Source organism: Oxyura jamaicensis, chromosome 23 (genome assembly GCF_011077185.1).
Source record: "Oxyura jamaicensis isolate SHBP4307 breed ruddy duck chromosome 23, BPBGC_Ojam_1.0, whole genome shotgun sequence".
NCBI classification, from domain to species: domain Eukaryota; kingdom Metazoa; phylum Chordata; class Aves; order Anseriformes; family Anatidae; genus Oxyura; species Oxyura jamaicensis.
This window is the reverse complement of record NC_048915.1, coordinates 334,351-355,874: the sequence shown is the minus strand read 5'-3', so window position 1 is coordinate 355,874 and position 21,524 is coordinate 334,351. Positions and strand designations below refer to the sequence as shown.

Sequence of the window (21,524 nt, the reverse complement as noted above, 5' to 3'; positions counted from 1 at the left end):
CAGTCCAGCTTGCTGGACTTGGGGTTGCTGCAGTTGCTTGACTCCTTTGTCCTCCTTGCTTTGTGGAGCTTAGCTGTGTAGCTGATGCAGGAACTATTTTGAACATTAATCTTGAAAAATGGTCATAAGCAGGAGAAGTTGCAATAAGGGCATCTCTGCAGCAGGAGCAAGGTGATGCTATGTGTGGCAGACTCATGGGTGGCTTGTGCTGTGCGGAGGGCTGAGGAAGGGATGAGCTAATTTGTGGTAGCAGCTGCTGTTCCTGTAGGGCTCTGGGTGCTTGACCCTTGTAGGAGCAGCTCTTGTGGGAGTCGTGGCTCCTTGCTGCTTCAGAGCAGCCTGCTTTTCATCCCTCCAAGTCCAGTTATTTGGAATGGTAACAAAGTGCGCGGTGACTACAAGCTGCCATCTGCTTTGTCCTCTGTCTGCGGGTCGCTAAGAAGTGAGAAGCTATTGCACGTGTTAAAGCGAGGCTTTGGAGCCCCGTTACGAAGCCGTTTAATCTAGGCCGTCCCTCAGCTGCTGGCTCCCAGCCCGCTCCCTCCGCTCCCACACTCCGCTCCCGCCTCCGCTCGGGGCCCCGCCCCCGGGGGCTGCGGCGGCGCCGCGCGGGGCAGGCTGGGATCGCGTCCCGCGCCGGTCCTCCCGCTTCCCAGCCTGCCTCCGCCCGCCTGAATGGGGCAGACGCAAAATGGCGGCGAACGCGAACTCGGCCGGCGGTGGCGGCCTCTCGCTCTTCGAGTGCCCCAGCTGGTGAGCGGGCCGGGGCCGCACCTCGGCGCGGGGCCGCGGCGCAGAGCGACTGCCGGGCAGGGCCGGGGGAGTGGCACCGCGGCCGGGGCTGGCGCGGGCGTGTGTGGGGAGCCCGGGGCGGGCCGGGCCGGGCCGCGGGCCGGCGGCTGACGGGCGTGGGGATGGGGCCGCCGGCCCGGGCCCGGGCTCCCTCGTTCCGCAGAAGGCGGCCGCCTCGGGCCTGTTAGCGGTCCCGGCAGGGCAGCTCTGCGGGTGCGTCCGTCAGCGCCCCTCACCTGCGGCTCGCCGCGGCTGGGCGCTGGGGCGGTGTGCGGGGAGCACTGTGGGGGTGCTGTGCCTCCTCCCCAGGGTTCGAACGGCATTCGCGGTGTGTGCTATTTGTGCAGCACAAGACATCTCTCAGCATGAAACCAGCCTGTTTTTTTGTTGTGTTTTTTTTTCTTTTGCATTGTGTTAAGAAGTCAGGGGAAAGCAATGAGCTGGAGGCACAGCCTTAGGAACGTGAATTTTGCTGATTTTAGAATCGTAGGAAAGGCTCCGTTGGAAGGGACGTCTGGCAATCATCAGGCCCGGCCTTCTGTTAAAAACAGGGCCTTAGGTGAGGCTGTCTGGGGCTTTGTTTTGCTTAGCACTTCTGGATAGATGACTAATAATAGGTCTCTGCTGTGCCATCTCCTTCGGGTGCCACATCACTGATTATTCAGGAGATGTGTGCAATTTTAGTTTAAGTCACATAGAAAATGACACAACATTAAAGCTGAAAACTCAAGGGCTTATATTTTTGTATGAGCTAGCCACATATACGTGTTCATGATTGCAGTCTTTAAATGTGTAGTCATCTGGATTTTACTACAGGTCTCCTACTTTTTGGTGCTTGGTGGTAGTGCTTACTGCATGGATACTTAGTGAATGTGCTCTCAAATTTTTACATGTTCTTTAAGTGCCTGCTTCAGTTAGTACAACCATTTAAATCTTAAATAAAAAGTATGCTGAATGTGTACAATGTCAAGTATCTGTATGAGGAAAGATGGCTGTAAAATAGTGATAGAGATAGATAAAAAAAAAATCAGCATATTCTGGATGTTCAACTTGAAATTTGAAACATCATACTTTTGTGTTTTTTTTTCTTAGTGTTTTTATACAATAGTGTTCACAACTTGGATTATATTTGGTGATAAATCTGAACAATTTCTGCCTCTGAAAGCCATAGATTGAACAGCTGGAACAGTATAGCTTGCTAATGCCTGGTTTCAGTTACTTGCAAGCTATTGCAGAAGAATTCCTAAATAAATACCATCTGGAGGGCAGGACTGTGTAGGCTATAAATGTGAGGGCCTCTTCAGCTACATACTTTCTGACTTCCGCTACAAACAGGACAGGGTCTTACAGACAGACAGCTTTCTTCATTGTGCTGGTGCTGACCTTACTTGTTTTTGAAGCACAATCCATTGCACTGAATATTAAAGCAATGAGATGGGAGTCAGGAATATGATCCAAGCTGGAGTTTTCACACCCAGAAGAAAGGAGGTCATGTTCAGGTACTGCAGACTGTTTCTTTCTGACAATTCCAAGCTTTTTGGTGATTAACTTTTTGCAATCTGTATGTTCTTTTGTCATAATTTCCCAAAGTACTTCACAGGTAAACCAAAGCTCCTATGTGGACGTTCTCCTTGTGCATTCTAAGGGAGCTCTTTATTTTTCTTACACCTCTATTTTACGTGTGCAAATTGTAATATTTTAGGTACTGAGTTAGTACAAGCTGTATGTTTACACAAGGATACTAAAAGGCATACCTGATACAGTTTGATCTTACTCAAATTGTCATGCAAAGGTGTGACAATTAACGTCAATGAAAGATTCCTTTTTGTGGAAAAAAACTTAAAGTTTTGTTTAACACTTGTTTTGAAACAGGTAAGTTGGTTCATAAACCTAAAAATAATAATAATCTGGAGCAGGAAAGCAATACAGATAGCTACCAGTACGAGCGCGTTTGTTTTCTGTTAAAAGTACAGGCAACTCAAAATGGAAAATATTAGGCAGTTGTGGCTTATGGTATTCTACTGTCTCATCCACTAGGAGGGAGGAGCTCTCCTAGCTTGTTTGATTTATTTACTTGCAGCTTATTTTTCTTTTCTGGGAAAAGAGTAGAATATATTTATTGTTAAAGCTTTATGTGACTTCCCCTGGCATCTACTCCATTACAGATTCTCACAATTTGAAAGTAGCTATTTCCTCCAGGGCAAACCAAAGAGCACACGGATATGACATTGAATAAGTGATGGGTCTTTCATAGCTAGGATTCTCTTAGAGTGAAAATAGCTTGCAGTAGCAGGCTTGGAGCAGTGGTATCATTATTTGAAGCTCTGACTTCCAGAAAATCTCAGTGTATACATACGCCGCATGAGCATTGAAAAATCTTTTGTCTAGGTAGCAGCATAGATCTTAGCAGAAAGAGATAATAACCATCGAGTTACAGGGGATCTTCGTGGTGAGGAGCAGCTTCTTCTGCAGTGAGTTCTTTTCAGTCTAATTAATCTACATTAAAATCAAAATCATAGTCTTTACCTATCTATTTATTTTTCTGCCTCCAAGTGGAGTTGCCATGGGGACTATGAACACCCATCATATGAGAAATATATCTTAAACATAATTAGAAATAGTTTTTTTTTCTTGTCTTTAAGTTGTTGGCCATGCTTTTGAGGTCTGCTCCCATTGTTTATCTGTTCTCTCCTAACATGGGTAATGTTTTAGTATCCAGTTTCCAGAAAAGACTGAAAGGTTTTATTGGCTTAAAGGTTGGACTTCGAATTAGTTCTCATGCTCGTATGGGTTACTTCTTCATAGTTCATAAGATACTTATTCTTTCTTACATTTTTTAAAAGTATTATTTCCAACTAGTTGTTTTTTTTCCAACAACAGAACTAGCTTAAGACAGATTAAAAATAATGAATGTTGTATTTCCTTACATAAGTACTTGCTTATGCATGTACTGTAATTCTTCCATATGCATTAGTAAAGACATAGACTACATGTTTTAAAATTGGAATAAAGTTGTTATAAAGATGTTGATAATGCTTTTTGTGCATTAAATTTAGTTGTATCATGAGATTAGAAAATATCCTTATAAAGCAATTACATATCCTAGCTTTATTAACACACTAGCATACCTTCTGAGGTAGTTTTAATGAGTAACAGTAGTTTATATCAAATATAAATGATCTGGGCCCGCTTTTGAGGTGAGTATCATGAGTTAAATAGTTATTGTCCATCTCTCCTTTTGTCCTGGTTTAACCTGCATTTGGGATCAGGAATCTCTCCTAGAGTAAGGAGAGATTGTCTGGACAAACCAGTAGTTGGAGTGTCAGGCCTGTTCTGGAATGTACATACTTTTAAAACATTATTTTAAATGTAACAGTGGCATCTCTTCAGTTCTCTGAGCTAAAAACAGGGTGTTCTTGGCAGTTATTTTACACAGATCTCTGGAGAGGACGTGCTCTAGAGTTCTGGAAGTTCTACCTTGTCCTTGAAGTTGGGCATGATGGTGTGCATGGTAGTCACCTAGGCCAACATTTTAGGAATTGGCTAAATTAGGCTTCTGAGTCCACATTTAGAAATCAAATAATTGACCTGATTTAAAATTAACACAATAAGATTAAAGTTGTCCTGTCTGTCCTTAACAGCTAAAACTCAAAATTTCTCTTTAGGCTGGATAGGACTTGCTTCAGTGAGGCTGTTCAGTTTCAGCTGGATATAGGTGTTGTAACCCTGCTGGTATGTCAACGCTGAACCCTGGCATTGTTGAATAGTTACTGTCAGCTCATTTGTTTGACCTCAGTTCCATTATTTGGCATTTCTTAGCTAGCATCGCATCCCAAAGCATTAGTGGCTTTGTCTGCTTTTTCTGAAATGTTTCATTTTTTTGTTGCCCCTTCCAGGGTTAAGCTCTGCCTAGGCTTGTCTTCATCTTCTTGACTGTCCATACCTACTTTTTCCATTACTGTATGGTTCTGCAATAGATGGTTTGCCATCAAGGGCAGAGATCATCTATACAAATCCCTCACAGACTCATCCTGGCATAACACAGAGACCAGTGCCTCTAGAGCATGAGGTGAAGAAACTGAAGAAATAACATTGTTTAGTTTCTAATACAGAAAGGCTGGTGACAAGCGTAGTCAACATAAAGATGTCAGGGTACTGACCCGTCCTTTTGGTGTAACTTGGTGTAATTTGAACATGAGAATAGTAAAAATAAGACAAAATACAGAAGTGTAGGGTAGACGGTAGAATCACAGAATATCTTGAGGTGGAAGGGGCCCAGCAAGATTATTGAGCCTCACTCCTGGTCCAACACAGGACCACCCAAAAATCAAACCCTATCTCAGAGCATCGTCCAAATGCTCCTTGAACTCACGGCAGGCTCAGTGGCATGACCATGTCCCTGGGGAACCTGTGCCAGTGCTCAATCACTCTCTCAGTGAAGAACCGTTTCCTGATACCCAGCCTGACCCTCCCCTGTTCCAGCTCCATGCCGTCCCCTCAGGTCCTGTCGCTGTCCCCAGAGAGCAGAGCTCAGCGCCTGCCCCCCTGCTCCCCTGGTGAGGGAGCTGCAGGCCACCATGAGGCCTCCCCTCAGCCTGCTCTGGGCTGAACAAACCAAGGGACCTCAGCCACTTCTCATATGTCTTGCCCTCTAGACCCTTAACCATCTTTGTAGCACTCTTTGGATGCCCTATAATGTTTTTATGTCCTTATATCGTGGTGCCCAGAACTGCACACAGTACTGCACGCAGTGAGGCCGCACCGGCGCAGAGCAGTAGGATCCCTTCCTTCGACCGGCTAGCAGTGCTGTGCCTGATGCACCCCAGGGTATGGTTGGCTCTTTTGGCTGCCAGGGCATGCTGATGACTCCGATTCAACTTAGGTCAACCAGAAACCCTAGGTCCCTTTCTGTGGGGCTGCTCTCTCCAGTCTTTCATCCCTCAGTGTGTACATATAGCCAGGGTTGCCCCTTTCCAGGTGCAGGATCCAGCACTTGCTCTTGTTAAACTTCATACAGTGCTGTTTGCCCAGATCTCTAACTAACTGCCTAAGTTAGGAACCTCTAAAAGCCAGAAACTTAATATTCAGAAATAAATGTGTTGGTGTTGCTTTGCTGTGCGTTGCCAAGTCCTATGTGCCTGTGTGCTCCCTTTGCCCAAGTGGAAATACAGCTGACTGGAGAATCTGCTTCCCAGGGTAAGGAGGGATAGAGCAAGAGGGATGGGGGAAATCAGCTGTTTGTGTTTGAGAATTTGGTGGAGAAAGACTGTACAATTGTAGGATAAGTGTCCCTTTGCCGTCTAATGCTGTGGTCTCTTCCATGCTACCTGTGTTGGTAGGAAAGGTTGATTATAGGATGAGTGTGGAAGAACATAAGCCATTGGCCAACATTTTTCTATATTGTTACTAATATGCATGAAGCCCCCTTTAGGCTTTTGGTCATTACCATTTCTAGAGGTGAGCATGGTAAATGTTTCTGCTCCTCTCTACAGCTAAAGGATCTACTGCTTTGAAGGTAGCATGAGAAAATTGAGCTCTTGAGCAGGCCCTTAAGTGGACAGGTACATTCTGTCCTCTTCTCTAGTTGTTAGGGTCTTCCTGTTGGGAGGTGCTCTGTTAATTTTGTAAATTAGCTATTTTTATGGCTGGAGAAGTAAAGCTTGAAATGCTTCATGTTCTGTTAGTTTAAATCATGTTGTAAAAATACATGGTTTGTTTGTAGTCAGAAGGAATCTGCAGGGAGGAAAAAGACAATCTTTGGTAGTTTCATCCTTTTCCCAAAATAAATCTGCTTCCTTTTGTTTAGTCAGTAGATCTAATACAGTATTAGCTCTAATACTGATAAACCTTTTACCAAATATTTTGATGCCATATTTAACTTCCTTTGTTTTCCAGGGCAGGAAAACCTCCACCTGGCTTACATCTGGATGTAGTCAAAGGAGACAAACTCATTGAGGTATGAAAGTAGATGTTGTATGAGTTCAGTGTATCATAATCATAGGCACTAACAGTAGAAAATTTTCCAACGTTTTCTGCACTTAAAAGTATTTCCCTTCTCTCTGATGTTCATTATTTTCAAATCACTGTTATGTTCTGGGACTTCTGAATGAAGTGAAAGTGTTTTCCTTTGCCTGTACTGTCTCTACCTATGCAGTGCTTTTATCAGTTATCTTCCTATTAGATGCAGTGTTTGAAGGGATACAAAACTGCAGTGTTCAGCTTTCAAACGATGACAATTTGATCCCTGAATACTAACCCTGTCATAGTGAGAGAGGAAAAAATAAAACATTTGTGAGGGAACTCAGTAGTTGGCAGAGCCTTATTGATTCCAAACTTAATTTTGGGCTAAAGTTGCCATTTTGTTTCCTACAACATACTTGTATAGGTAGTGTCAGACTGGAGCCAGAAGGCACATTGTCTTAGGAATTTCAGGAGTGGGAACTCAAATGACATGGGGAAAGAGATCTCAAATAGAAAAGACTAATAATAAAAGTTTGTGTTGTGCTGCTTGTTTGAGGTACTCATCTGGTCATTTCAGTCTTTTATGATGTTTTACAGTAAGGTTAAAAAGACATCCCATATTTTACAAGATTTTTGCCCTGTCCTATAGCATGAAATACAGCATGATTGTCATCCCATGCTCTAGATCTACGGTGTTGTGATTAACACAGATGTGAACTATTTTCATTACTGCAAAGGAATCTTTCTCCTCTATTTCGTGTTGTCTTAGCTCACTCGGTTGAGTCATATTATTGGTGTTGTACTGATTGACACTCAGATTTTTCAAAAGGAGATCTTTCAATCAAAAGCAATAAATTAAAACAAGATGGTGGGGGGGCTTATACCTTTGGTGACAGAGGATGCAAGCCAGTGACCCTATTGTAGTCATCAAGAGACTTCTAACCTTCAGTTGACTGAAAAAGCCTACAGAGGCTTACAAAGTTGAGTCAACTCTTATGAACAGAAGTTTGGACACTAAGAGCTCAATGGTAGATGAAGAAGGACTTATGGAACCCCATCCCTGGAGGTGTTCTAGGCTGGGCTGCATGGGGCCTTGGCCAACCTCATCTAGTGGGTGGCATCCCTGCCCATGGCAGGGGGCTTGGAGCTAAGATGATCTTTAAGGTCCCTTCCAACACAAGCCATTCTATGATTCTGTGAACTTTGTCTTTCCTGGTTTGTGCTGTATGCTACCACAGGAGCATTGGAAAGTAACAAGTGTTCCTTCTGCTGTCTAGCAGAGAGATTTCCTCTTTAAAATTTGATTAAGAGAACGTAATATGCTCTGCAAAGGAAAGAAAGTGGGGTAAGGGTTGTATTTGGCAGAAGGTTTTCCACTTTTTCTTTCAGGCCATGTAATGAGATACAGCGAGCAAAGCCTAGGTTTGTTTTTTGTTTTGTTTTGTTTTGTTTTCTGGCAGGTGGCCAAACATAATGCGGCCTTCCCACCTTTGAGACTTAGTCTATGAGACCGACTTTTTCTTAGCAGGTTTCTTTTGGATTTTGGAGAATGAAGAGCTTTAGGATGAAAGAGTTAATATGGAGCTCTCTGCTAAATTAATCCATAAAGGCTACCATGGGAGACCTGGTTGGGAATGAAAAAAGGCAACAGAACGCTATATGGATGCTGAGCATGCATCATTGCTTTTGACAATGGGCAAACAAATTCAGTGTTGATAAACTGGCAGTCCTGGTGTCCTCAGAATCTGAGGATGGGTAGTTAGGCTGTGCTGACCAAAGCTTTTGGATCTACAGAAGGCCCAAGTTGGCTTTGTAAGCCTGGTGTCTCCTTCTGTATTGGGGAAAAAAAAAAAAAAAAGTGATACAACAGACATCCAAATTCCTTTTTCCAGCCATCAACTCTCTTGGAACAGCCAAAAAACTCCTTTAAGTTACCAAAGTGTAGTGTTAGCAGCTGTTGCTAGTCTGCTATCCAAGTTCTCTGAGTGAGATTCAGTAGGAAATGTGATAGCACAGAGATAAGGAATGACTGTAGAGTTTGTATTTTATCTCCTGAGTATCTGATGTTGGTTATCAGTGTCAAAGCATCTCAGTGAGGTACAGTTTGACTGCCATATAGTGTGTACCATGTGGTGAGTGCCATAGCAATGCTGACTGGGTACAGGCACCTGCATGTGGATCTGGCTTCCTCTAGCACTCTGTCTGCTAAAGTGTACATTGTCTCTTGTAATCGCCATAATCGAGAACTTAAGTCAGCACTATACATATTGTACTGTGTATATGTGTGGGAACTCTTCAACGGATGAGCATAATTTGGATCTGATGCATCTATTTCTGGTTTTGGTTTGGGATGTGTGGTAAATAGTTCTATTGTTCTTTGTCTTTCATGGTAGGCAGTAGTAACCAACTAAAAACATCCTTAAATCTTTGTGGATTATTGTGCACTTGATACTAACCGAGCCATCTGTATCCCAGGTCTTGTGTAGAGGTCTGAGGTATACTTTGTGATTGCTGGGTCTGAAAAGTGCAACATCAAAACAAACCATGAAGTGTTTAAGCTCAGTGTGTAAAGGATGACACTGGGTTATAGCTCAGAGGCACAAAAATCGTTAGAAACGTTATACTGAAGTAAAGGCAATAAAATGATTTTTGCTGTTGGTGATATGTTGCAACATTTCAAATTTATGAATTTGTTTAAATCTTTGCAAAATCTCTTGAAACACTGTTTAATGAGTGTAAGTTCCACAGATGGAACTGAGCTTGGCAAGGGATGCAAAGAATAACAGGAAGGGATTCTATAGGTACATTGCTCAGAAAAGGAAAGCCAAGGAGAGTTTCCCCCCACTGATGGATGAGAAGGGAAAACTGGTAGGAACAGACATGGAGAAGGCTGAGGTACTCAACAACTTCTTTGCCTCGGTCTTCCCTGCCAGTCAGGTTTCCCAAGTCTTTTGCCCCCTTGAACCCGTAGATGGGGGCTGGGGGAGCAAAGCCCCACCCGCTGCAAGCAAAAAGTGGGTCCAAGACCACCTGATGAAACTGAACAAGTACAAGTCTCTGGGCCCTGAAGCCATGCATCCCAGGGTCCTGAAGGAATTGGCTGATGTAGTTGCCAAGCCTCTCTCTGTTACATTTGAAAAGTCCTGGCAGTCAGGAGAACTCCCTGGTGACTGGAAAAAGGGAAGCGTTGCTCCCATTTTTAAAAAGGGTAGAAAAGAGGACCCCGGGAATTACAGACCAGTAAACACCACCTCTGTGCCTGGCAAGGTCATGGAAAAGATCCTCCTGGAAGCAATGTCAAGGCACATGCAGCACGAAGAGGTGATCCGAGACAGGCAGCGTGGCTTTACCAAGGGTAAATCGTGCCTGAGCAATCTGGTGGCCTTCTGTGATGGAGTGACTGCATCAGTTGACAAGAGAAGACTGACCAACGTCATCCACCTGGACTTCTGTAATGCCTTTGACAGTCCCACATGACATCCTGATCTCCAGATTGGAGAGAGATGGATTTGATAGATGGACCACAGAGTGGACAAGGAGTTGGCCTGAAGGTCGCACCCAGGGACCTGGGTCACACCCAGGTCAGTGGCTTCTCAGGTGGAGGCTGGTGACGAGCGGTGTCCCTCAGGAGCCTTTCCTGGGACTGGTTCTGTTTAATGTCTTGATCAGGCTATTGAAACATTGCGTGAGCTTTGGTAAATGTTTCAGAAAAGCAGGAGAAACCACCTGTTAACAAATACCTAACGGATTGCCAGCTTTGGACTTGTGCAGCTGGAAGAATCACAGGTCAAATTAAGCTCTTGCAATGCAGTGAGGAAGACGGCCGCACTGCTTAGGTACTTCAGCATTTAGGTTTAAGGAGTTCCTTTTATTAAAGTATGTTAGTAGGAATATGCTGTACACACCATAGAACAGTGTCAACATGTTCCTTTGGTTTTCTTAGGTGTTTTACATAACTGATACTACAGTATGCAAAATCTTGCTTGAAGAAGAGATTTGAACTAGGATGAACTTTAAGAAGAAAGGCTTAAAATTAATATTTTGTTTGAATAGGCTAGTATGGATTCATATGGCAGAACATCTTTAGTTTTACATCTTTATAATAAAGGTCTGAAATCTATACGCCCATTTCTGTTTTGAAATTTTATAGTTTTGATGTTCTGTATTGAACTAGAGATCATTTAGCATAGATTCCTGGCTTCAACAAGGCCCGAGATCATCTGCCTCAAGTGACGCATAAAAATCACTGGGATTGGATGTGAGAGAGAACCTTCTGTAGCGAGACACTCATACTTCCTTCCAGAGTGTCTTACATTAGCTGTTAAAGAAGGGTATCTTCCATATTCAGCTGCCTCAATTTTTAAAAGAGAAGACGTGAGTTTCTATATGGAACAGTGTAAGGCAAAACTGAAACATTGATCAGGTGTTGATGCTTTTCTTTGAATTTGCTCTCTTTATTCATGGTCTTGAAGTTTTTCAGGAAGATCCAAAAGATTACAGGAGTCTAATATGTTCTTCTGTTTGATATTCTACCTCAGAAACTCATAATTGATGAGAAGAAATACTATCTCTTTGGGAGAAATCCTGATCTGTGTGATTTTACCATTGACCACCAGTCTTGCTCTCGGGTCCATGCTGCCTTGGTCTATCACAAACATCTCAAGAGGGTTTTCCTCATAGATCTAAACAGCAGTAAGTAACATGATGTGTAACCAGACAGAAGTACTATGTTTCAGTGCTTAAACATCTTTGAACAAGACACTCCTTTTCGTTGTTGTTGTTGTTGTTTACACTGTGTGACTAGATGGCGGTAATCTAAATTAGCATCCTAGTGAAAGATTGGCAATGGTTAGGAGCAATAGAATGCATGCTCCAGTCAAATTACCTCTGCTTCACTTGGTGTTGAAAACAGTATTTCTAGACTCTTAGGAGGAGTCTTCCTTTCAAGAGAGAGGCAGAAAGTGACTTGAACTTCATTTTGCAATTATAATGAAGCTTTCTGTTCTGAGGGCAGTTTCCCAAGAACTAAAACCTGACATACTGAGGGAATGATTCCAGACATGGTACATTGAGACCTGCAAGAATCCAGAAACTAAATGATGTTTATTTTCATGATTTTCTATGGGCTGATGTAAGTTAACTTAGTTTGTGAGACATCACGTAAAACATACCTAATAACTAATGTTTTCAGCAGTATTTCAGTGACTTGTATTTCATGACATTCATCATGTACAACTTCTGAACATCTCGAGTCATAAACTTGAATACTGTGAGCTCAAGCAGATGACTTACAGACTCTTTTCCATTCTGATGTTCTTCTCAGCACATGGCACGTTCTTGGGTCATATCCGTTTGGAAGCTCACAAACCCCAGCAGATACCCATTGACTCCACAGTTTCATTTGGTGCTTCTACGCGGGCATATACTCTGCGAGAGAAGCCTCAGACACTGCCATCAGCAGTTAAAGGAGATGAGAAAATGGGCGGTGAAGATGAAGAGCTCAAGGGTTTGCTGGGCCTGCCAGAAGAGGAGACAGAACTTGATGTGAGTATGATGTTACGTTGTACCAAGATGGCATAAGCATCTAAACGAATGGCATTCCCTACTTGTTTGCTTGGTTCAGGTTCTTAATTTCTTCTTCAAGATACCTGCTGGCAGAAGACACTTCAGACTATACACAAATCATCTCGTTCTACTGCAATAAGCCTGTCTTCATGCTGCTTCCAAAAATCAGTGTCCTAATCCTGCTATTCCAATGATTTTTTCACAAAAGGTTGCAGAGAGCTCTCTTGTCTCTCTCCAGTTAGCATTGCCCTAGGTCAGGGGTGATTTCCCACACTGTTCCCCGTTGCCAAATAACAGTGAATGCAGTCCTGCTTCCTACAGTTAGCCAGTGGAGTGGAAAAGCAGTTTGCATGATATTCAGAGGATCTGGTCCAAATCCTATGTTCAAGCAGAGTCAGCTAGAGCAGGTTGCTGAAGACCTTGCTCAGTTGGGTTTTGAATATCTTCACAGACAAGATTCCATAACCGTTTTGGGCTATCTGTTCCAGCACTGAAACACTTTCCTGGCAGTCTAAAGTTGAACCTACAGTGGGTACAACCAGTGATTAACACAGACTTCATACACTAGGCGCTTAAACTGTTTCTTCTTCAATTTTTTTATTAGAACCTGACAGAGTTTAATACAGCCCACAACAAAAGAATTTCCACGCTAACCATAGAGGAAGGCAACTTGGATATTCAGAGACCAAAGAGAAAACGGAAGAATTCCAGAGTGACATTCAGTGATGATGATGAAATCATTAATCCAGGTAAGTAGTTGGCTTTACTCTCTAGTTCATGATTATAAAGGCCCTCTTTCAAGTGTTCACATGGAGATTCCTCATGGCTGTATACAGATGAGGAGAACAAAAATTTGACAGTGAGTATTTTAGAATATTCTGCTATTTCAGAGAAGCAGTCATGTCCCACTTATGTCTGCGACTTCTACCTTTTTCATCCCCCTGTAAAATCTGTGCATGATTTTTTGCAGGATACAGATAACACACTCAGCATCATTGTTCAGTTTTTAATCAGATGTTGAAAAACTTTCATCCTTTTGGACCCATGAGATGTTTTAAATTATTTGCCTTCTCTATAATTTAAATCAGAACTGAATTTATAGTTTGTTTTTCAATGTGGCCCTTAATGCTTTCCCTTTGTGTTGCCTAATGAATTCAGTATCTGACTTAAGCTGAGTGTTTTTTGCTACTTGTCTGCATATCTAATCCAAAAGAATGATTCCGAAGATGTATCCAATTCCTCATTAGTTGCTTTTCTTCCTTAGCCATTTTCTATTAATGCCATTCCTATTAATGATAATTCATATGGCTAATATACCTATTAAGTGCAGTTTAATAACTCTTAACGTACAGTCTGAAGTCACTTTCATTTGGAAGGGCATACCACACAGAATAACCATTTTGTTTCATAACATTATGCACTTTAGGTCTCAGAACATCCCGGTGTTTGATTTTCAGAGTTCGTTGAAAGAGTCAGAATTCTCCCAAGGTCTTGCAGGGCAATCTCTTGTGCCTTTGAGCGTGCATAGTGCCTTGTACAGCCACGGCTTTTAGCCCAGAACTCCATTCTGTCTGAGCAGTGTACATAGACTGTCCATCCCCTTTCCTCAGAGCACTTCTACATTTTCCTTGAGTGGAAGTTTTTCCTTAATAGAATAACTGATGAACCCACCTAGAGACAAAGCCACTAGGTGTCCCCACCCATACACTTAGTTCCTTTTAGTTTAAGCATGCTTGTGTTTACTGAGGGCTACTAGAGTGTTGGCTTTTAGAAGAGAAGGTCCATGTACCAATTCTTCATATAGGCTGCTTTACTTGACATATGTTTTTATCTTTTTCTGTGTTGTTACTGAAAGCTGCACTGTTCTTGCCTTTACAGAGGATGTGGACCCTTCTGTTGGGCGTTTCAGGAACATGGTCCAGACAGCAGTAGTCCCTGTTAAGGTACGTAGTAACTTCCAACTCTGTTTGAACCATTATTACATTGATGAACTCAACGTGTGGATTACACCTTAGAAACATGATGTCCTACCATGGGAAGTATTTTATTGTTAAGGAGAAGTATTGCAAATTTACATATACATACATACATATATGTATATGTATACATATGTAAATTTATATAATATATAATATATATTTTATATAATATATATTTATATAATATATATATAAATATATATCTATAATATATATATTTATTTATAATGTGTGTGTGTGTAAATTTATATATATATAAGCAATTTGACTACCTTCCTTAAAGTCCATCTTTAGCTCCTTCCTTTAACACATGGGATCAATGGCATTTTTTTTCCTCCCCAAAAGAACCACTTACCAGAAATTCAGTATGGTAGTTCTAGGCATCAGTTAAAATTGTGGGAAGTATGGAAAACAAAAAGTAAAAAGGAGAGATTATTTGTTTGAACAGTGTAAATGCTAAAGATTTCATAAGGTTGTTTACTAGAACTAGCAGGGTTAAGATTTCCCCCAAGGTATGTTGTCAGTACAATATTTAATTTGAATACTCTAGGAAGATATGCAAACTTCCACTTATTTCTTTAATTTATTTATAAGTGGCTAGTCGATGTCCATTTTGGGAGGAAAATGGGATTGGCATCCAGTTCAAGTAGCTTGCTTGTTTCGTATATTTTGAATAACTCTTTAAATACTTTCCTCTACAGAAAAAGCGACTGGACAATCCAGGCTCACTGACCACAGATGATTCTGCATCACGGCGTATGCAAAACTTTCCGTACAGTGGAGGATTATATGGTGGCTTACCTCCAACTCACAATGAGGCGGGTTCCCAATCACATGGCGTCCATGGGACAGCACTCATTGGTGGTCTGCCAATGCCCTACCCCAATCTTGCCCCAGATGTGGACTTGACTCCTGTTGTTCCCTCAACAGTTAACATGAACCCAGCTCCAAATCCTGCTGTCTTTAATCCTGAAGCTGTGAATGAGCCCAAGAAGAAGAAATATGCAAAGGAGGCATGGCCGGGCAAGAAGCCAACCCCTTCCCTACTGATCTGAGTTAGGTTTTGTTGAGGGAGGGTGGGAGTTATGAGCTCCACAAACTGTTTATGTGTAGTATTGTCCTTCTGAAATTTTAATGTCCTAACCAGATTTAATATGGAGATCGGAGAAGTGAAATAATTCTTTAAAGATCTGTCTTCAAACATTTTTATATCTGTGAAAAAACAACAACAACAAAACAATATAGCTACCATCTCCCTTTGAACGAAAATATCTGGCAGCCTTTTCTTAGCCTCTGTCCCCTAAGGTCTTTACTCTGAATTTTGATCCATAAGTTGAAGGGGCAGAATCACACAATTTAATTATCATTTATGGCATGACCCTGCAAATGAGTGTATTTAGGTGTCGTGCTTACTATGAGTAATGTTGTTCCTGCTGGACTTGCTTATAGCAGGTCAGCTGTATCAGAAGTAAATTTTCGTGGGGCCAGGCCTTTCAGAAATCCCACTGGTCTGAGTTCTAAAACTTGCAAAATACCGGCTGGCTTTTATTTTTAACTTTTCAAAACCCTACCAATGTGGGGCATTCTTTTTTTTTTTTTTTTTTTTCCTAGTTTGGCTGCAGCTTGTTTTAATTTCCACCTAACACTCTACAACATCCTATGAGTTGATGAGTATCTGGAGTTGAGATAGACAAGGAATAGATGGACTTCCTGAGTTGTGGGGTCCAGTATTGCACAACGGAGTGCCGTGTAGATGGATAAAGGGGTACATGCATGGATGGATCTGAGCTTGTGTTTGTACTAATGGCAGCATACAGGCATGACAAGTCTAGGTACATTTGACTGTTGGATAGATACTATCTACAGTGTACAAATAATCATAGACAAAGTAGAGATAACTTAAGGTGGAGTTAACACAGAGGAAGACACTTTTTTAAACTTGGTGGCCCTTTTAACTTAAATAATTTTGCTTTTATTTACAAACAGAACTTGTGAGTTTTGAGTATATGAGATGTGACAAAGGCACACATGCAAATGAGCAGCCATCAGTAGTGTCAGAGGATTCATAAGTGTAACAACTAAAACTGCAATCTACACACTATTTTGGTTTTTGGCTGCTAGTAACAGTGGGTAGGAATCAAGTGCTACCTAAAGCTAGAATATGAATTCCTAGTAGAGGGTCTGCCTCACCTTGAATAAAAGAAGCACACAAGTTGGTTTCATGGCATTACTTTTTTTTTTTTGACTACTTAATCATTTTCTCCCACTGAATAAAATGAGAAATGCGATTTGGACTATTGCTTTACCCCATCAAATCCACAGTTCCAGATTACAAAACCTGATTCAAACGTATTCAGACCCTGTGACTTTATACAAGGTAAGGCCAGAGCCCTTTCTTTCTTAAGTTTATTTTCATTATTTTACGTTGCATAATGCAGTTCAGCTACATAGTCACATTCCTTTGTTTGGGGGAATCCTCCAGGAAATGTGCACTAAAATGGCAGTAATATATCCAGCTGTTCATTAATGTGTACAGTACTGTAGCTACTTGGCTATGTAGAGTTGTGAAAATATGATGGTTGCTGGAACAGTGCTGTTTTATAGTGCATCCGCTGTGCTGTAGGCACTAGACCTGTTTTGAACAGATGCTCCAAAATCAGTGCAACTTCTGCATCTGCAGAGTGATTGCTTCTATCATGGTATTGAGGTAAAAAAGAGCTAGTAGCTACCCCATTCACAAGAGTGATGCCTTTAGAGACTGGCTTGTTCCTCTCCATGCCTTCATATCTAGCTCAAACTATTACATGAATGAATGTGGTAACTTCCCCGTGATACAGTTATGCCACTCTGCGCATAGTTTCTATTAAAAATGACTCAGTCCTGTTACGTTCCTTTCAAACACTCTGTACTCTCTTAAAATCTTTTCTCACTTTAATTTTTAGTTTTGCTTCTTTACAGGATGTAGTTTTCATTTTCCAGCCAGTCAGTTTTATGAAGGCAAATCTTTACAGTAAGACTAGTTAGAGCAAGTAAAAGTTGAACAGGTTGTCTTTTTTTTTTTTTTTTTTTTTTGAGGGTGGGGGGTGGTAGGGTTTTTTGTTTGTTTGTTTTGCAAGTGGCTCTTTGCAAGAACTTTCTTGAAAAGGGAAGCTTTACTGAAAATTGGCTTTTAAAGCTCTTCTCCTCCCTGGGTTTTTACAAGCTCTCATTATTTCAGAGCTTAGAGGCCATAGCTGGCCAATACAGGAGGAGACAGTATAACATCCAGGGGCTTTGTACAGAAGTTTGTACACTTGTGTAATATGTAATAGGCCTTTTCACATTTTCTGTTGAGCTTTTTACCTGTAACCTTTACTATGTTGTAAATTAAATGCAAATTTTGCCAGTTTGGAGAGTGTAGCGTGTTCGTTCCCAATCTGCACTTCTGCAGTAGATACTGTGCATTGTCTTGTGGCCTGTTAAAGGATTTCTGCCATTGCAAAATGCAACTGTCACTGAAGGTCTGAATAGCTGGCTCAGGCTGCAGCTCCTAAAACTACTGCAGCTTCATTGCTTGTGACCTGCTGCTTTGCTGCCTTGTGCTGCAGTGCATTGCACTTTGCACACAACAGTGCCACTTAACAGTGGGTTTGAAACAACAGTAGGCATTTTCTGAGTGGAGTTTTAGCTGGTTCTAGCAGAATCCCCTCTCTGCAAAAGTTATGTTTCAGAGTCTAGCTTAACTCTTCTCATTGCCTGGCTTGCTGCCTCTGGCCTGTGTGCCATCCTTTGTCACTGTGTCTCTGGAGCTCATCCTAAACTTTCAGGGGAGAGCTGTATTAACAGTAAACTGGGACTCGGTTAAAGATAATGATGGTTCCTGACATGAAATACTGAGAGGGGTTCCTATGCTGTAATGAATTTAGTAACATTTAGGCTATAGATTGGTATTTCTTCTCAATACAGCAATATTAAGCATCTGGAGGAGCTGTGTCTTCATTTTTGTCTGACAGCAGAATGGATCTTCACAGAAATTAAGAAATCTGCTGATCTACCACAGGTAGAAATAGTTGGTGTAGGTTAAGCATTTAGCTTTGTGGTCTGACTTTTTAAGTGTTGGGGTGGCTAGCAGTTTATTTCCTAGAAGAGTATTAAAAAGGAGGAAACTTGTATGATAATCTAAAGCACTCTCTATAATGCAGTCTGCAGAGACGGAAGTAAAGAAGTGGAGAAAAGTTTGCAGCTAAATAAATGATTGATCTAAAGAATAAGGGAGTGTTTTCCAGGAACATTGTCCTTGAAGCATTTGTCAGATTGTAACAAGGTTGTATTTCAAAACCAGGAGAGAGAAGAGTAGAACAAGAGTGCAGCACCCAGCAGCCATCCCAGGAGCTAGTAATGAGCTTCCAAAAGCTATCTATTCACAGTGTGCTTTGCAAGAAGATAACCAGTGTTTTAGACCCTGTGAGGAAGTTCCTGACTGTTCTTGGAGAGCAGATAACCGCTCCCTGGGGCGTTGTAGGAGAGTAGGAATAGCTTCCATTGCAGAACAGGTAGTTGAGTGTTCCAGCTGAAGTACGTGCTCATGCAACTACACCAAGTGCTTTGAAACAGCCAGTGTAATTGGGAAGGACTGCAGCAGAGGAATGGGCTGGAAGATGTGGCTCAGGACGAGCCAAAGAACTGGGGCTGTGTAATGGCCGTTACTGGTCTCAAATGGTCAGATGGTGCTTGAGAGTTTGTTTTTCAAAAGCAGACTAATACAGTCAGATAATTTGTAGATTCTCTGGACTCAGAACTGTTTGTTTTAATCTAGCAGTGGCAAGTAAAGAGGAAAAAAATACCACTTTAACCTCTACTCAACACTAGGAAAAGCTCATTAATACAAGCTGTGTGGTGCTACTGAGACTATGCTGCTTGTACTGTGTAGTGGGCAGGAATGTTAGTGCAAGGTGGAAAGGGTGAAGTAATATTGTGGCCAGTTCAGGATAAACAGGTGGTTTGGGTCACCATCTGCTACCCCTGAAAGTCCCATAACTAGTAAGCGGTACCTGGCATAGTGGCAACAGCTTAGAGCATCAGACTGCAACTGTGATGCTTTTCCCCACCTCCTTCACGAAGTCCTGCATCTTCCACAATAGTTGTCCAGCAGTTTTGATGGTTGCTTTGGTGTTGCCTTTTACTTCTTATGAATCCCCCAGAAATGCCATCCTCTTCAGAGAAGCTGTAAGAAGGAGTGAAGCTGCTAAAGAGCCCACATCTGTGCTGTCCTCCATGATGTGTATAGCTATATGTCTTGGCATATCATCTGGCATATTCTGACAACTTCAGGCACATTTGCAGAACATGGTAGAGGAGGAGAAGGAAGTCTTAAATAACACGTGTGCTCCAAGTACTGCTCTGGTTATTCTGATACGTCTGCCATGCTTGAAGTTGTTTACTGCTGCCTTGCAAAGATAACCAGATAGCCAGTAGTACTGGCTTAACCTGTCAACTCTGGCCGTACTTGGCCACAGGGGCTCTTTTGACTCATTTCTGGACTGCAGTGGGTCAGTTCCTGCCAGAGGCTCCTCATCTACTTCTGGATGTGTCTAAGAGGAGTGAGTTGAGGCTCAAGGAGCACCAGCAGCATTTTTCCTGGTGGGTGAGCAATAGTATGTTTATGCCTGTATCATGTCAGGGCAAGTCCTTACTGAAAGGAGGCACAACAAGTTGCTTATCCAGTGTCTTTGTGAAAGTACTGGCTTTGTGGTTTCAGGAGTTTGCAGGAGTTCATTCTCCATTAGCCTTTCTTCTATAGGCATAGTAGTGTGCTCAGTTACTTTGAAAGTGATTTCAGGCTTTGGTGAAGATGAGGAAGAGCCTGCAAGTGGCCTGTTTAACCAGAAATTCCACTGCCTGCTTCAGTAGAACTACTGCTTAAGCTCAGATACCTCATAGCTCTGATACTGCTTGCTTTTTGACAGGTCAGAGGTGGTTTGTGCTCCACTGTGGAAAGCATTACAAACCTTCAAGGTGAGGATACTTCAGGCTAACAGACTACTGTTGCTTTGGTCATAGCAGCTGACTTAACATTTCTCCTATGCTAGTCTTTGTTGAGCCCCGCTTGTGGGATCTCAATTCCTGCTTCTGTCTGAGGAGCTCTGACCTCCTGCTTGTTGTAACTTCAGGATTTCAGATGCAGTCAAACAACAGTAAGCCTAGGACTTTGAATGACAAGCAGGGCAGGATGACTTGAAACTGCCTAAAATCTGTGGAAACTCCAGTTGTCTGCCCTGCAAGGTGAGGAAATTCTTTAGACAATTTTTAGGTTTCCCCAGTTGAGTGTGGACACCAGCAGAGCAGGTGGACAACTTTGGTCTATGTAGGTGCTCATGGCAGTGTGATTTCCCATCCATGGCCTAAAGCTGACCTGGCCAAGCCTTGCTCCTGGCTTTCCACAGGAGCTTTCCTCTGCCATACAGCACAGACATCATCTGTCTGTCTCTGAGTGCCTCTACTTCTGTGTCTGCTTCATTTTGCTTTCTTCCAGGCAAGCCACACAAAGACAATGGACACTAAACTCTCAGGACAGGAGCATGCAAAGTACAGCAGGTACAATTAAAAGTGCTGATAGCTAATCATCCTCCCTGAGCCTGCAAATACTGTCCAGAGGTCAAGCTAATGACTAAAATGGACAGAGTAAGAAAGTGTGTGTTGCAAGCCCAGGTGGGCTTTTAAAGACTACAAATAACAAGTAGTAAATTATCTGATGTCATGTGGTACCCTGTGTGTGAGAATAGGAAACCAGTGTTTTCCCAGCTATCCACCAGCAGAAGGGACTTGCACAGAAGGGACACAACAGGATGATACTCCATCTCCTTGAGCATCTACTGCAGGGACTTGGAGAGCAGCTAGCAGCCCTACATGCTGGGGTGGAGTATATCCTGTGCTTGCAGGGACTGCCCATGCGGTTCGAGAACCTGGCTTTCTGTTCAGTGTAGATCCCAAAATGTCACTTAGAACATTGCACAGCTGAGGGATTTGCCAAAGGCCCAGTCAGGTTTCCAGTAGCACCCAGAACTGTCACCTCCATCTGATGCTGAGTACAACCCAAGGCAAGCAGCAGACAAGTAGCTTATAGAGTGCTCTGAATCTTTTAAGAGAAATATAAGACTTTGGATACAATCAACCTATCCCAACCAGAGAAAACAAAACCATGGGTTTGGTGTCCCTTATCAAGCCCACCTGTCTCCTGCCAAAAAAGCT

At 42.3% G+C, this 21,524-nt stretch overlaps 1 protein-coding gene and 1 non-coding gene across 2 annotated transcripts; both read left to right on the top strand.

The window, feature by feature from the left end:
• The first annotated feature begins 602 nt into the window (after nucleotides 1–602).
• On the top strand, nucleotides 603–17,683 carry PPP1R8 (protein phosphatase 1 regulatory subunit 8). Its single transcript, XM_035345635.1, has 7 exons — nucleotides 603–753; nucleotides 6,688–6,748; nucleotides 11,292–11,445; nucleotides 12,077–12,297; nucleotides 12,923–13,067; nucleotides 14,197–14,261; nucleotides 14,999–17,683. The coding sequence occupies exons 1-7, from the start codon at nucleotides 692–694 to the stop codon at nucleotides 15,350–15,352; spliced, it is 1,062 nt and encodes a 353-aa protein (XP_035201526.1). The 5' UTR covers nucleotides 603–691; the 3' UTR covers nucleotides 15,353–17,683.
• Nucleotides 9,193–9,358, top strand: LOC118177845. Its single transcript, XR_004755937.1, has one exon.
• Nucleotides 17,684–21,524: the final 3,841 nt, after the last annotated feature.

What these genes read in the sequence shown, in the direction of transcription:
- PPP1R8 (XM_035345635.1), top strand. Translation starts at nt 692, where the DNA reads ATGGCGGCGAACGCGAACTCGGCCGGCGGTGGCGGCCTCTCGCTCTTC. An exon ending in CTCTTCGAGTGCCCCAGCTG is followed by an intron (nt 754 to 6,687) that starts GTGAGCGGGCCG and finishes TTTGTTTTCCAG; the next exon opens with GGCAGGAAAACCTCCACCTG. An exon ending in CAGCAGTAGTCCCTGTTAAG is followed by an intron (nt 14,262 to 14,998) that starts GTACGTAGTAAC and finishes TTTCCTCTACAG; the next exon opens with AAAAAGCGACTGGACAATCC.